General features: G+C 38.7%; 1 protein-coding gene across 3 annotated transcripts in view; it reads right to left on the bottom strand.

Annotated features, from left to right (window-relative positions):
* RELN (reelin) overlaps positions 1–13,904 on the bottom strand; it is a 1,162,997-nt gene that overhangs the window by 66,439 nt on the left and 1,082,654 nt on the right. For all 3 annotated transcript variants that reach the window (XM_073573631.1, XM_073573629.1, XM_073573630.1), the window contains exons 47-52: positions 13,365–13,505; positions 10,780–10,957; positions 9,153–9,346; positions 6,813–7,069; positions 5,887–6,041; positions 3,866–4,080 (exon numbers count right to left, since the gene is read on the bottom strand). In XM_073573631.1, coding sequence (XP_073429732.1) covers positions 3,866–4,080; positions 5,887–6,041; positions 6,813–7,069; positions 9,153–9,346; positions 10,780–10,957; positions 13,365–13,505 — 1,140 coding nt within the window. The remainder of the gene's footprint in view (positions 1–3,865; positions 4,081–5,886; positions 6,042–6,812; positions 7,070–9,152; positions 9,347–10,779; positions 10,958–13,364; positions 13,506–13,904) is intronic.

Genomic DNA, 13,904 nt, shown 5'->3' with positions numbered 1-13,904 from the left:
GGGTGTGACTTCTGTCACGGTGGTTGGCTCCATGGAAAGCCTGAGGAACTTTCGGATGCTCTTGGTGTATCGGGTGAGGTACCTGCAAGAGATTGAGCAGTTGAGGCTGGACCGACTGCAGATCAACAAAGAGGTGCGGAACATCAGGTGGCGGTCGCCTTCAACTCAAGATGTAAGGGTCCCTCCAAGAAGTGACATGGCAGGTGGCCAAAAACTAACAGCAAGGCAAGGACATCAAAAGGCTGCAAGTGGCAGTTCGACGGGCCGTACGAGGCTGAGAAACCTTAGTTCCTGTGAGACACTTAATGGGTCAGACTCAGGCCAGACAGTAGGCTCGAATAAGACTCATGACCGCACCAACCGGGAGAGCCGGTCGGGGAACGGAACAGACAGGGAGAGGATAGAGACTAAACAGTGTCTAATGACGCATACGGACTGTGACTAGAAGGCCAAAGACCAAGGCCGATATTCTGACCACTGGGGGCGGCCTAATGGAAATATGAGGACGTATGACAGACAAAACAGCCGGAGATGGTCCTCTAGACTGGTAGGGCAAAGTGACATGGGTGCCCAGTCTCGAGATCACGGGGTGATGTCGTGTGTTCAACCCCACAAGTTTGAACAGAGGGGGAGGTATGTGGTGTAGTGACCACTGTGTCCGCTAGGGGGCGCTGTGTGGGTGTCCCAGGACGGTCAGATAGCCAAGTCCAGAGTGGTAAAAGGAGCAGGGTCCTAAATGACCGTTATGTATCCCAAGGTGGGTGGCCTTGGGATGAAGGCTTGATTATGTGCTGATCAGCAGAGCTGATCTTTTGTTCCAATGTGTTAGGGAGAAGCCTTCAGGTGATTGATGAGACGGGTGGGATCAATCACCTACAAACCCAACTAGGGGAGGGTGTCTAAAATGCCATAGTAAAGTATATGTATGAGTGGTTGAAGGACCTATGATGAGGTCATAGTCATGTGATACGGTGGGCGTGGCTACGGACCATATAAGGTGGCCAGGGTAGGTCACATGAGTGAATGCTTGGACCTGGTTGGTCTGTATGGAAGGTCTCGTCTGGCTGACATGAGGCCGACTGAGTAAGATGTGTCTGTCTTCCTGAGTGCACGTAGAGACGTTTGTCTGATAGTTCCCTGGAAGGAATGAACATCTGCACTGAGAAGCAGCTATGAGAAAGTAACCCGAACAGGGGATATAACTGTGAGGCTAGAGAGCCTGTGTACCGGACATAGCAAAGCCTGTGTGACCACAGGGTTAACAGAGCGGAGCTCTGTCATGGACGTTATGCTGATCTGATATGAACTTTCTGTTGCTGTTGATGATTTATGCTACATAATAAATCGAATGGACTGAGTTATGTTGAGAAACCTGTGCCGGACCTGATTTATCGGCTGCCTGGCGAGTATCCCCTACCTGAATAACAAGCGCTACCTTACACAACTTATAGTCTGTTTCATTTCTTTGGTTTTGCATAAATTAAAAGAGGAATACACAAAACATTCGCAAGAGCCTGTACATTATTATTTCTGCAGACAATAACATTTCTGGAGTGCTGCTTTGATAGAGGATTTATGTGATTTTTATACCAGCAGAGACATCTGGCTCAGAGACTATTAGGTATTTGAGTTCACATCAATTTAGAAGTGATAAAACTTTCACACTTCTTGTCTATCGACTCTATCACATAATTATAATTAATGATTTTTCCTCAAGATTTGTCTGTGGTATTTGTTTGATTTTTCTTCAAAAGTACATTAATTACTACTGATACTTTATTGTATATATACATATACATATTCATCACTGTATGTTCGGGTATATAGAAAGAAGTCGTTGCAGAATGCTGAGAGGGGTCCAGAGATGTGAACATTGCTTTACACAGGCAAATGTTCTGCAGAAATAATGTTCAAAGGAACGTTGTTGCTTCTATCTGAACACCAGAAAAACGGTTCCAATCATGTAAATAGAGATATTTGGTCTGATGAATGTTCAGCATATTTCAGGCAGATTTAATCACATAACAGGTTCCTTTTAACAATTTACCAACATTTTTTTTCTTAATATATTGTTCTCCTGTTTACCTGGTCAAAAATATAAAGAGATGAAAAATTTAAATGTGGGTCTCATTATTAAGAATATAATTGGTTCAGAGTGATACATAAAACAAAAATGATATCAATAAAATTAAATAAAATCAAATAAACCATCTGAGAGAATAATTTCAGAAGCACAAAAAAAACTATTAAATATTAATAATCATATACATATTGTAAGATACCCCACTTACTCATCCGCTGCTTCTTGTTAATTCATACACAGCTGTTCTCCGTGTCTGGCATATGGCCGGTGTGCAGCACACACCATGCTGATCTCATTTGTCCTGATACACAGTCATATAGCCAAACGGTAAATCTCTCTCAGAGTGATACACCAGGCAATTTTCTACCCTGAAAAATCTCCATAAACAGCCATCCATATGAAAACTATTAGAACTTCCCTGGAAAGAATACATTTTGGTTTAAACCTGGGCCTTAGGAGTGGTTATCACATGAAGCCATTCTTTATTTATTTATTTTACTCATTTATATAGCACCATTAATTCCACAGCGCTTTACAGACTTTATTGGCATTGTCCCAAATGGGGCTCACAATCTAGATTCCCTATCAGTATGTATTTGGAATGTGGAAGGAAACCCACGCACACACGGGGAGAACATACAAACTCCTTGCAGATATTGTCCTTGGTGGAATTTTAACCCAGGACCCCAGTGCTGCAAGACTGCAGTGCTAACCACTGAGCCACAGTGCTGCCCTAATTCTTTATCCTTATGTCCTTTTTGAGCCACTATGTGGAAGTGGCTCCCACTATGTGGAAGTGGCTCCCACTATGGTGAACCAGGTCCATCTATGTATTATACGGGGTGGGCCATTTATATGGATACACCTAAATAAAATGGGAAGGGTTGGTGATATCAACTTCCTGTTTGTGGCACATTAGTATATGGGAGGGGGGAAACTTTTCAAGATGGGTGGTGACCATGGCGGCCATTTTGAAGTCGACCATTTTGGATCCAAATTTATTTTCTCCAATGGGAAGAGGGTCATGTGACACATCAAACTTATTGAGAATCTCACAAGAAAAACAATGGTGTGCTTGGTTTTAACGCAACATTATTCTTTCATGAGTTATTTACAAGTTTATGACCACTTATAAAATGTGTTCAAAGTGCTTCCCATTGTGTTGGATTGTCAATACAACCCTCTTCTCCCACTCTTGACACACTGATAGCAAAACCGCAGACATACCTACATACATACCTGGGTCAGATACCGGTGAATCCCTGGAGCACACAGTCTGTGCACTGAGGTTTCATAAGTCTGCAATTACACAGAGTGACTACAGACTTATCAATTTTAACCTGATAACCCCTTTAAAGTAAATAAATAAATCATATCATTAGGGCAACGAGTGTTTCACTGAGATTTCTCAAATGATGCATCCATTGATCGATCAATTTAAAGTATAACATTTCTTGCCTAGTTTGAGGCTTCTATTAGTCTATTATTTCTACTGGATTAGATGGTAAGCATTTTCACATATTCCAATCAGTCTCCCAACCATTAACCATTTTTTTCAAAGGGAAGAAAATCTACTGTAAAAAAACATTGATAAAGTTGTCATTTTTTACTATAATGTTTTGTTCAAAAGAGAAAATCAAAGAAACGTAGATCTTGACGTCCAGTACATAAACGCCTATGAATCATATTGGATAGTTACAACATAACAGACCTCATAAAACTTTGATAGAAAATGCATTTTTTGACAAAAAAGTAAGGCAAAACCATAGTTCAGTGACTTACTTTACAATGAGGTTAACCGGTAAAGGATAGATTACACGTTTCCATCGTTTCGATGGAAAAAACACCGAAGGCTGTGACACACTCCCAGAGCATTTTGGGTCAGCAGGTAAACACTGTGGAACTAGGTAACTCCAGCTTACACCAAAGTCAGTGGAGTACTGTACATGAACATTGTTCGGCACATTCTTCTCTGAGGTCTTGCAGCCAACTGCTATCTGTTATACAAAAGAGCACAATAAATTGTCAGTTTTCCCACTGCAGTGTTATCCAATGTCAGTGGTCACTTCTGTAATGCTAAGGAATGGCTGAAAAAAATATGATATAGTTGAGAAAAAGAGTAAATGAGTGGGAAGGGTGGGGGGTGGTGTGTGGAGGTCACATGGATGACATGAAAAAGTAACAGTGCAGAAAATTATACAAAGTTTTAGAATTTACATTTGCAATTATTAATAGTTCTTGTAAAGTAAGGGATATTTAGTGCCATACCATTAGTAATGGTAAAACACAGCATTAAGGGGTTTGTTTGACATTCAAAAAATGTTTCAAAAGGCAGAGATTGATATAAAATAATAAAGGAATGTATACTCACCTTCTCTCACCATTGTGGTTCCAGCACAAGACCGCTCTGGTGGTCTCATCTATGACAGGAAGCAATGTTGTTCTTTCCCTGACACCTGAGCCTGACGTCAGTGGTCAGTTGATCGGAAAAGGACATTGTCGGATGTACATCAGATCAAGTCACTTTATTGCTGCAGCAATCACAGACCTCAGTGGTCAGAGACATCATGGCTTCCTGTCCTCACTGAAGTGGGGGGTAGAGATGGATTTTATCACATTCCTTACATTTTAAAAATTTCAGACAAACTCTTTAAAAGTAAAGTTCTTTCTTCTGGAGCTGCTACAAGTGAACTAAATTCTCTAAAATGATGACGAATGGAGCTAACAACTAATATATACAGATTTAAAAAGGACATATAAACCTATCAGCCCCTGGGAAACCTTATAAAGTAGAAGATGACTACATATAAATCTTAATAATTAGAAAATGAAAACAGTTCCACAGTAATTTTGGAATGAAAGCTCTGACCCTTTCAGCGATGAAGACTGTAGAGGGCTGAAGTTCGATGTCTCATTATTTGACAGCTGTGTGATGGTTCCTGAGCTGGGAGATAAGATTGTTTGGGGTAGCCTGGGAGACTGCAGCATGTAAATAACACAGAAGAGTCTCTACTTCATGCTAAACATATTTATATATGCGGGATAAAATCAGATTGAGCCATGTATATCATGAAACAGTTGCTAACAGTAGGAGGATAGGAGCAGCAGTACGGGTAAATCTAACAGCTTTCTCTGGATAGTTTGGCTGCTTTTGAATTTGTACAGTGTGCAGACACAGATTAAGCCTTTATAAACTTCTGTGTCCTCCTATTAGCATATTAACCTTTTATAAACAGCTATGTCCTCTTCCTATAGTTGGTCTGCAGAATACAAGACAAATCTTATTACATGTCTGATACATAGCAACAGTTCAGACTCCTGGTTGAAGGGAGGAACACTTTTTGCCTGATTTTTTTTTCTCACTGATTTAATGATAATTGAGAGATTTGTGAAATTATCCAGGTTTGTGAACCTTTTTAGGAGAGTTTAGACGAAAAATAACTTTCTCAAATTTCTCATAGCATTCAATGGACACACAACTTGACAAAACATTGAATTCACCCTAAATCCTGCAGATCTAAGCATGATTCCATTTACCATGCAGATGCTGTAGAATCATTCTCCCTCTCATAACTGGTTCAACCTCACCAGATTTTGAGCTCATTTTCGAAAACTTAAACTTCTGCATCTATATAAAACTAAAATAAATCAATCAATTGATTTGCTAATGACATGTATTTCAGAAAAGTCATGTAGTAATTTCTTATATTTTTCTAAAAGCAGATAGGTCTTCTGGAATGACTCCTGCTCTTCAGCAAAATGGAATGAAGTACTAAAAAAATTAGGGAATGGAAAACATTTACCTTAAACTGCATGATCCAGTTTTCTGCAGGTGTCAGATCATGGGTCACTGTGTACACTTCTCTGCCGTCATGACTTCCACAGATCATTACACCATCAGGTGAGTCACAGAATCTCTCAATACTGCAGTCATCATGGAAAAGCCAATGCTCATTTACTGGTAAATAAAAAAAACAGTATATACTGATTAATAACTACTAACACCCAATAGCAAATGAAAAAGATTTAGTTACTAGACAGTTCACATAAAACCTGCTTCCCGCTTGTCTGGAACATTCCAATGAGTTGCTAGAAGTCAAGTGTTTTACTTGTGAAACTGTGAATGATGTTAAAGTAAATGTAATACATTTTACTTTTTTTTTTCTTTTTACATTGGCTTCCATCTGTCTATTGCTCTCCACGTGAATAGGGGGTGTTTACTTTGCTTTGTCAGACAATTTAAATGTGTTATTTTATAAAGTGTATGCTTAGAAAAGCACATGAAAAGAGGAATTTGTATGCTATGATGCAAATGAAGTGCCTCCAATAAGAAATAGAGTCTGTGTTTGGTATTACAGATCAGCTCAATGCAAATGCTCTATTCAAGACAGAGTATGTTCTGCACCTGCTTATCTGATATACATACAGTATGTATTCTGCGAAGACAAACACTTCTCTAGTATATTATATTCTCCGGTATGTATTGCCATGAACATAACCCAGGACGTGAGTAGAAACATGTTACAACGGCTAATATCACTTTACTTTAATCGTATGAACATATATTTTAACATCATATAAGAATAAAAAAACAAATCAAAACAAAAAAAACAGTGATTGAAAAGAACAAAGGAACAGAAATCAGAGTCGAATATCGAGGTTTTCTATGTATGCAATAACATTGTCATTTCCAGTGTTATTCCAATATCATCATAGTGTTATTAAATACCTGCAGTTTTTTCTTCACCAAAAAAATCAAAGGCTATCCTCCCAATGGGGCCTGCATCAGCTGGCGTGCGCTCATGCTGTGGAAGTGGAGCACTGCTGAATGTGTCTAACATCACTGTACTCTGATCTACAGATCCAGATATCAAAACATTGTCGATTGCCCAATCATTTTGGTCTAAGCCATCATGCTTAGCCTGCCACCAGCGAAATCGAGTGCCAACTGTCTTAGCACTGGGGGGTAGGAGAATATTCACAAAGCTGCAAGGATAAAAACATTATCATCAAGTACCTCATTTAGGGGTCATACTGTGAAAGGTAGGAAATGGTTATTTTCAAAAACTGCAAGACACAAAGTAGCATTCTGCAAGAATACACCTAAGAAGCCATAATCTGTAACTTGACCTGTGTGATACATTTTAAGGGGGCTTTTTCAAATGGCCATTTGATGCATATGAGAAACTGAAACTGCTGAATCTAAAAAGTGTGAAGAATATATCTAGATCCCTTTGTGATCAACTCCTGACATTAGCTTCAAAAAGTGCATGAATAACTGCATCAAAACGATAAGTGAAAAAGCACCCTTATTCTCTTGATATTTCCACTTGCTCTATTTGCAATAAGGTTGAAAAAAATAACTTAACGTTTACTGCAAAACATCTAGTGTTAATTTTAAGCAGTCTGTTTATTTAATACTAACATAGAAACCAGAAGAGTCACTAAACAAGTTACATACTGAATGTAATTTTATAGAAGAACACTAGGGGGAGCTGTGATATAACAATAGATAACTACGCAAACCTTCCACTGCCTGAATGTTATGCAAGGTTATAAAGTTGTTTCCCTTCCTTTGTGCTTTAAAGTTCATATTATTTTTCTTCATAATAATATTATTCACAATTCTTCAGGTCTACTAACCATGTTTAATAAATATATGATAGTACCAGTCGATTTCTATACTGTTGTTTAGTAGAATGTAAAATTATAAGGCCCGGGGATGAGATTTCAATTTGTAACAACAGGTTATCTGCTTTGCTAACAAAGACGTGCCTACAATGTAGCACACTGAAGAAAATTATTCCTAGCTAATATACGAAAATAGTAATTAAAATGAATAGAGCAATACAAATAAATCCAGTACTTGTGAATGCAGTAATGAGGCAGAATAAGCATTTGCAGGCAAATGTGACATCTTTCCTGATCATAGACATTCTCTTTTATTTTCTCCATCTAGCCCTGGCCACCCTGACAACTATTCCTGGACACAACATGTCTCTGCAGAGTTTGCTATCCCAGATGACTGTGTCTGACTATAGAGTGAAAGGATGTGCAAAACCAGAGACAAACTTCTCCTCCTTTAATATAATTATGCTAAACACTGAGCTCTCTGAATACGAATACACTGCAAACTGTGGACCCTGAACATAATTACACTAAATACCATGCCCCTTGAAAAAAGAAGTGCCACATAGTAGCTCCGTAAAATGGTACTGGCATATATAGTGCAACCTGACATTAGTGTCAAAGTGCTACCAGTAAATATTTTCCCTTTGAATACACTATTGGCAAGTAGTGATGAGTGAGTATACTTGTTAGTCGAGATTTCCCTAGCATGCTCGGGTGATCTCCGATTATTTGGATGTGCTCGAAGATTTAGTTTCTGTCGGTAGCTGTATGATTTGTGGCTGCTAGACAGCCTGATTACATGTGGGAATTCCTAACAAACAGGCAATCCCCCCACATGTATTCAGGCTGGCTAGCAGCCGCAAATCATGCAGCTACAGCGACAGAAACTAAATCTCCGAGCACATCCAAATACTCGGAGATCACCCGAGCATGCTCAGGAAATCTCAAGTAACGAGTATACTCGCTCATCACTATTGGCAAGTATAGTTCACCCTGAAAACATTAGTGTCACATAGTGCCCCATGAAAGCATTACTAGTAGATACAGTGCCCCCTGAAAACATTACCAACACAGAGTGCCCCCAGAGAACATTAGTGAAGCAGCTTGCCGAGAAGGCCTTCTCCTATCTGTGCCCTTATCATATTCTGCCTTATACTGTAGCCACATCCTAAATACACATATACAATAGATTCCGGGAATAGGGTTGGATAAGCATCCTGCTTCTCCTCTGTTCTGTGAACTGGCAGCAATAATGTCAGTTGTGGTGTATTTTTGTGACATAAATCCATTGCATAGGATAAATCTTCTGTGGAAATCTGCAACGTGATCGGAAACAACATGGGTATGCTACATATTTGAAAATTTGAAAACCAGACGCTAGAGCAATGTCCTAAAAACGTAGGAAAAGTAGAAATGGGTCATAGATTTGCATACATACCCTGGTTTGCTGTATTGATCATAAAAGATTTCCATTAATAGGCTCCAAGAGATGCCTCCATTTACAGAATACTCCAGCAATACACCTTGATTGCGGCTGTGAGGGCTTATCAGACAGCCATACATGAAATAGAACTGAATGAATTCAGCACTGGTGAGATTCAGATCCACAGTGACTAAAAGACGACTACAGCCCTGTGCAAAAAAAAAAAGTTCATTACAAAAGTCAGACAGCAACAAAGTCTACAGACTAAATAGAGATACACAAAGAAAAACGCCCTGAGATAAACAGCAATTATTGGCACTTCAAAATACCGCACTACACCAACAGGTCATAACTGAAATTAACCAGCCGACCAAACGAAGAGAACAAATGTAAAGATAAAAAATCAATTGTTATTAATAAATATGATAAAAGACACAGATCATTAATACTGCAGAAACCCTATTTGCTCAAGGAATCATACTACAATGATACACAAAAAGATATAAATATGTTACCTGTGCATAGAAGTCTCCAAAGTCCCGATAGGTAAAGAAGCTGATAGTGGGTGATTAGTCAAGTTCCCCCCCAGCCCCGACGTGCGTTTCGCCCTTGACTTCTTCCAGAGGCATCACGCAAATAGGGTTTCTGCAGGCTTTATGATTTATCTTATGATGCTTTAGGCACCGTTTACCTTATCTTGTTTAGCCTATAGACCCCTTCAGTTCACCCTTGATGCTAATATTTTACATTTAGGTTTTTTGTTGATTCCATTGTGCCTGGCTCTCCATTCACCCATTTTGAAATATACTGTGGGTACGGTCTATCTGGTTCCCCCCGGGTATTTGTTGTGTATTAATGATCTGTGTTTTTTTATCATATTTATTAAAAAAAATTGATTTTTTTCTTTACATTGGTTCTCTTCGTTTGGTCAGCTGGTTAATTTCAGTTATGACCTGTTGGTGTAGTAGACTAAATAGAGAGTAGAGATCTTGGTGTCTACGCACTGTGAAGGGTTAAACTGAAATCAAAACTGAAAGCTTCATTTTTTGTGCTTGTAACTCTATCTTGTTGTTTACGAGATAAATTCTGTTAGCTGTTATGACTAGTTCAAACCAGTATGAACAAAGGGGGTTGTTGTGTAGTGGCCTTGACTCATGAAGTTCTGTAACTTTTTTCCATGTCACGTAGCTAGGGACATATTCCGATTTTCTTGCAATACTACTGGCTTATAAAGTAAATGTGTTACAATGCTATTGGTAGCTGTATACTTTGTATAACTAAGAAGAATACTATATAATGTGTGACTCAATAAAGGGGGTTAGTGATCTGCTTTGATCCTCCCAAACAGAGACACACGTCTCCGTCTGGTCATTCTCAGTTGCTCAACCGTGAAGGGTCACAGATCCTTCCTCAACAGCGCCACTTGTACCCTAAAGAGGCATGACCTAGATAAAGGACATCGGAGAGTCACCATGATATGTCTGTCACATTTAGCGCGGTTTTGAAAAGCAATATCTCATTCTTTCTTGTACCGTAGTCGTAGTATAATTAATACATTTCAGAGTTTAGCTACAGTTATTAGGAGCTGAATCAATGCAAAAAAGGCATGAAATAACATAAATGTGACACAATTTACACTCACCCCACTGAAGTGAAGAGCCATTCCTGATGCTACTGCACCACAGACACTACTGAGTTTGCCGCCACTTACTGTTAGCCAGTTCTGGCTAGCTGGAGCTCTATTAAAAGTGTCTTTCAGTTGAGTAGGTAAAGACACCTCAGGCTCATCACAGTAAATCCCACCCCAGTAGTCATCACATCTGTAGAGCAAATGCAGCACAATAAGTACATGAAGAACCTTAATGGTTCAAAGGTAGAGCTATATATTCATAATATCAAGGCAAAATAATGCAATAGCTACACAAAGCCAGCAGCATGTGGCATAGTGTTACTGCAGATGAGTGCCAATAAAAGATCAAAAAAATAAAGATCATTCAGCACGGTCACTCAGTTGAGAATGTGTAATGCTACTGCAGGACCGATTCTTAAAACTATTTACTTTCATTAAGTTATAAAAAAGGTTAAAAACATAGGTGTCACATACCACCCCCTTTAAATATCACTGGGAGATATTTACCCGCTTACACCACTCCACAACCTCTGAATTTGTCATTGGCAAGTATACTGACCCCTGAGACCATGAAAACATTAGTGCCACTTTACATCCTTGTAAAAATATTACTGGCAAATACATTAACCCCTGAATACCTTAGTGAAAGCAGTTTGCTGAGAAGGCCTGCACCTATCTGTGCTCTTACTTGAGTATTCAAGTAGTTGGTGTGCAAACCACTACTTTGCATTCTATTGGACTCTGTTATATTACTGGAACCATCTGACACTCTCTATTCTAATTTACCATAGGACTCTGCTACATTACTGTGAGCCACATGTTATACTTAACTACTTAACTTTGCGACACTGCAGGACTCCTCTACATTACTGTAAGTCACCTGTCTACACTCAACTGCATTGTATCACGCCCCCGGAAGAAGCGAGCAGTGGAACGGCACCCGTCGGGTGTGAGGGGAACACTGCACTTTTTCCTATGACCATCCCTGGGCAGATAAATGATAGACATTTTGTCTAAATTGGACTTTAAGTTAAGGCTATGATTTATAAGCCACTTTTTCCCTGCTGAACTCTCTAGTATGAAGTATTCCAGCATATGTGTACTGTAGAGCCCATGAGTGGACTGCATTTAAACTTGCTTGCGATCTTCTTGCCTCCATTGAACCATCTTGGCATGAACATTAGGATCCCTATCCTTCACTACATTTAACCCTCCTCCATTACTTATATCATTTAACAACAGTCTGCAGTCTTTTCTTCTCCTTTATTGAAGGTCCTTTTCCCTGCCTTTTTAAACTGATTTTATATTTTTTGTAATTTGACAAAAATATATTGTTTTATTATAACTCCATTTGGATTCGCTTCTCATCAGCTGGGGTGACCCCAGACCTGATTTTGTTAATTGATGAACTTTGAAGTGCCAAACACTGAACAATTATTTTTAGACCTATGATTTTGATTGTATCACAATGAGTGAATTGTCTTACTTAAATCTGCTATGTTGCTGGGCTCTGCTATATCTCAATGTATCACATAACATTCTCAACTTTGCTACATCGTTGCCCTACTTCACTATGAAGAATCTCTTGATCTACACAGATCAGCTGCTTCACTGGTCTTTGCAACATACATGAGTTTTTCTAGCTTTGCTTTTTCAGTCTCCCTTCACGGATTCTCTGGCTACTCTGTGACCTCTGTTTCCCTAGCCTAGGCTATCCATTTCACTGGAGACACAATGGACATTGTTACTTAAAAATAGTTAGAAGATAAATGTAACTCCTTCAGCATGCATTCTAGCATGCTGATGGTATTCCCCACTTGCACAACAAGTTTATGTTCCTGCATTAATATTTTCAAGTCTACAGTAATTTGATTAACATCTCTTTTTTACTATTCTACTTTTCACAACCACTCAAGATATGTCATGCTTGTTTTAGCTCTCCTATTCATCTACAGCGCTGGCAAAAATTAAGAGACCACTTCCAAATGTTCAGTTTGTCTGATTTTCTCTATATAGGTATAGTTGAGCAAAATGTAAATTGTTCTTTTAGTCTAAAGACTTCTGACAAGATGTCTCCGAATTTCCAAGAAATAAATTTTGTTTTGTTTTTTTCTGAAAAGGAGAAATGGTGAAAATAAAAAAAACAACCCAGTGCTTTCACACCTCAAATAATGCAAAGAAAACAAGTTCATAATCATTTAGAAGCAACAAGACTAATGTTTTAACTCAGAAAGAGTTCCGAAATCAATATTTTGTGGAATAACCACGATTTTTAATGACAGCTTTCATGCGTCGTGACATGTTTTCCACCAGTCTTTCACACTGCTTCTGGTGCAAAAATTTAAGCAGTTCTTTGTTTGATGGCTTGTGACTATTCATCTTCCTCTTGATTACATTCCAGAGGTTTTCAGTGGGGTTCAGGTCTGGAGAATGGGCTGCCCATGACAGGTTTTTGATGTGGTGGTCTCTTAATTTTTGCCAGAGCTGTATATGTCTATGATACTCTCCCATGAAGAGTTCTGTAATTTTTCATATTGTTTCTAGGTTTAGAGTAGAAGATTGTTGGTTAATGTTTTACAAAGATAACTGATACTTACACACAATTCCCTTGTACACAGCGTCCATGTCCACTGCACATATCTACACAACCATCTCCAATATAGACGTTATCGATAGCCCAAGTTTGCTGTTTATCAAAAGGTGATGGTTGATTCCAACGGAATCTGGTAGCTTGAGATCTGAAAAAAAATAAAAAACACTTGTCCATAAATATGTATCAGCTTGGTTAGATTATATCTTAGATTAAATGCAGTTTACATTGATCATGCAATGAGGTTACAGACCACTTGCACTAAATACATGGATATCGTGCACAGGATTAACAAAGTATAGTTGAAAATATCCTAACATTTTGGGAATGTTTTATCATTTTTTTTACAGTGTTCACTGTAAGGGGTTGAGTATTGGGACATAGCTTAGGCTGTTCTGGAAATGGTGATATCAATTACCATAGGGGTAATTTTATTGGTTAATTTTTATGCTCGCATCAAAGTTTTGTTTTTAAAGACTAAACATTTTTCTGCAACTTTTTTTTAGTACCAAGTCCCATACTGGGACTTCAACATTTTACACTTTGA

Source organism: Dendrobates tinctorius, unplaced genomic scaffold, assembly GCF_039654945.1.
Source record: "Dendrobates tinctorius isolate UK_male_01 unplaced genomic scaffold, ASM3965494v1 ptg000035l, whole genome shotgun sequence".
Classification (NCBI taxonomy): domain Eukaryota; kingdom Metazoa; phylum Chordata; class Amphibia; order Anura; family Dendrobatidae; genus Dendrobates; species Dendrobates tinctorius.
The sequence above is the reverse complement of the archived record's forward strand: the minus strand, read 5'-3'. Positions and strand labels throughout refer to the sequence as shown.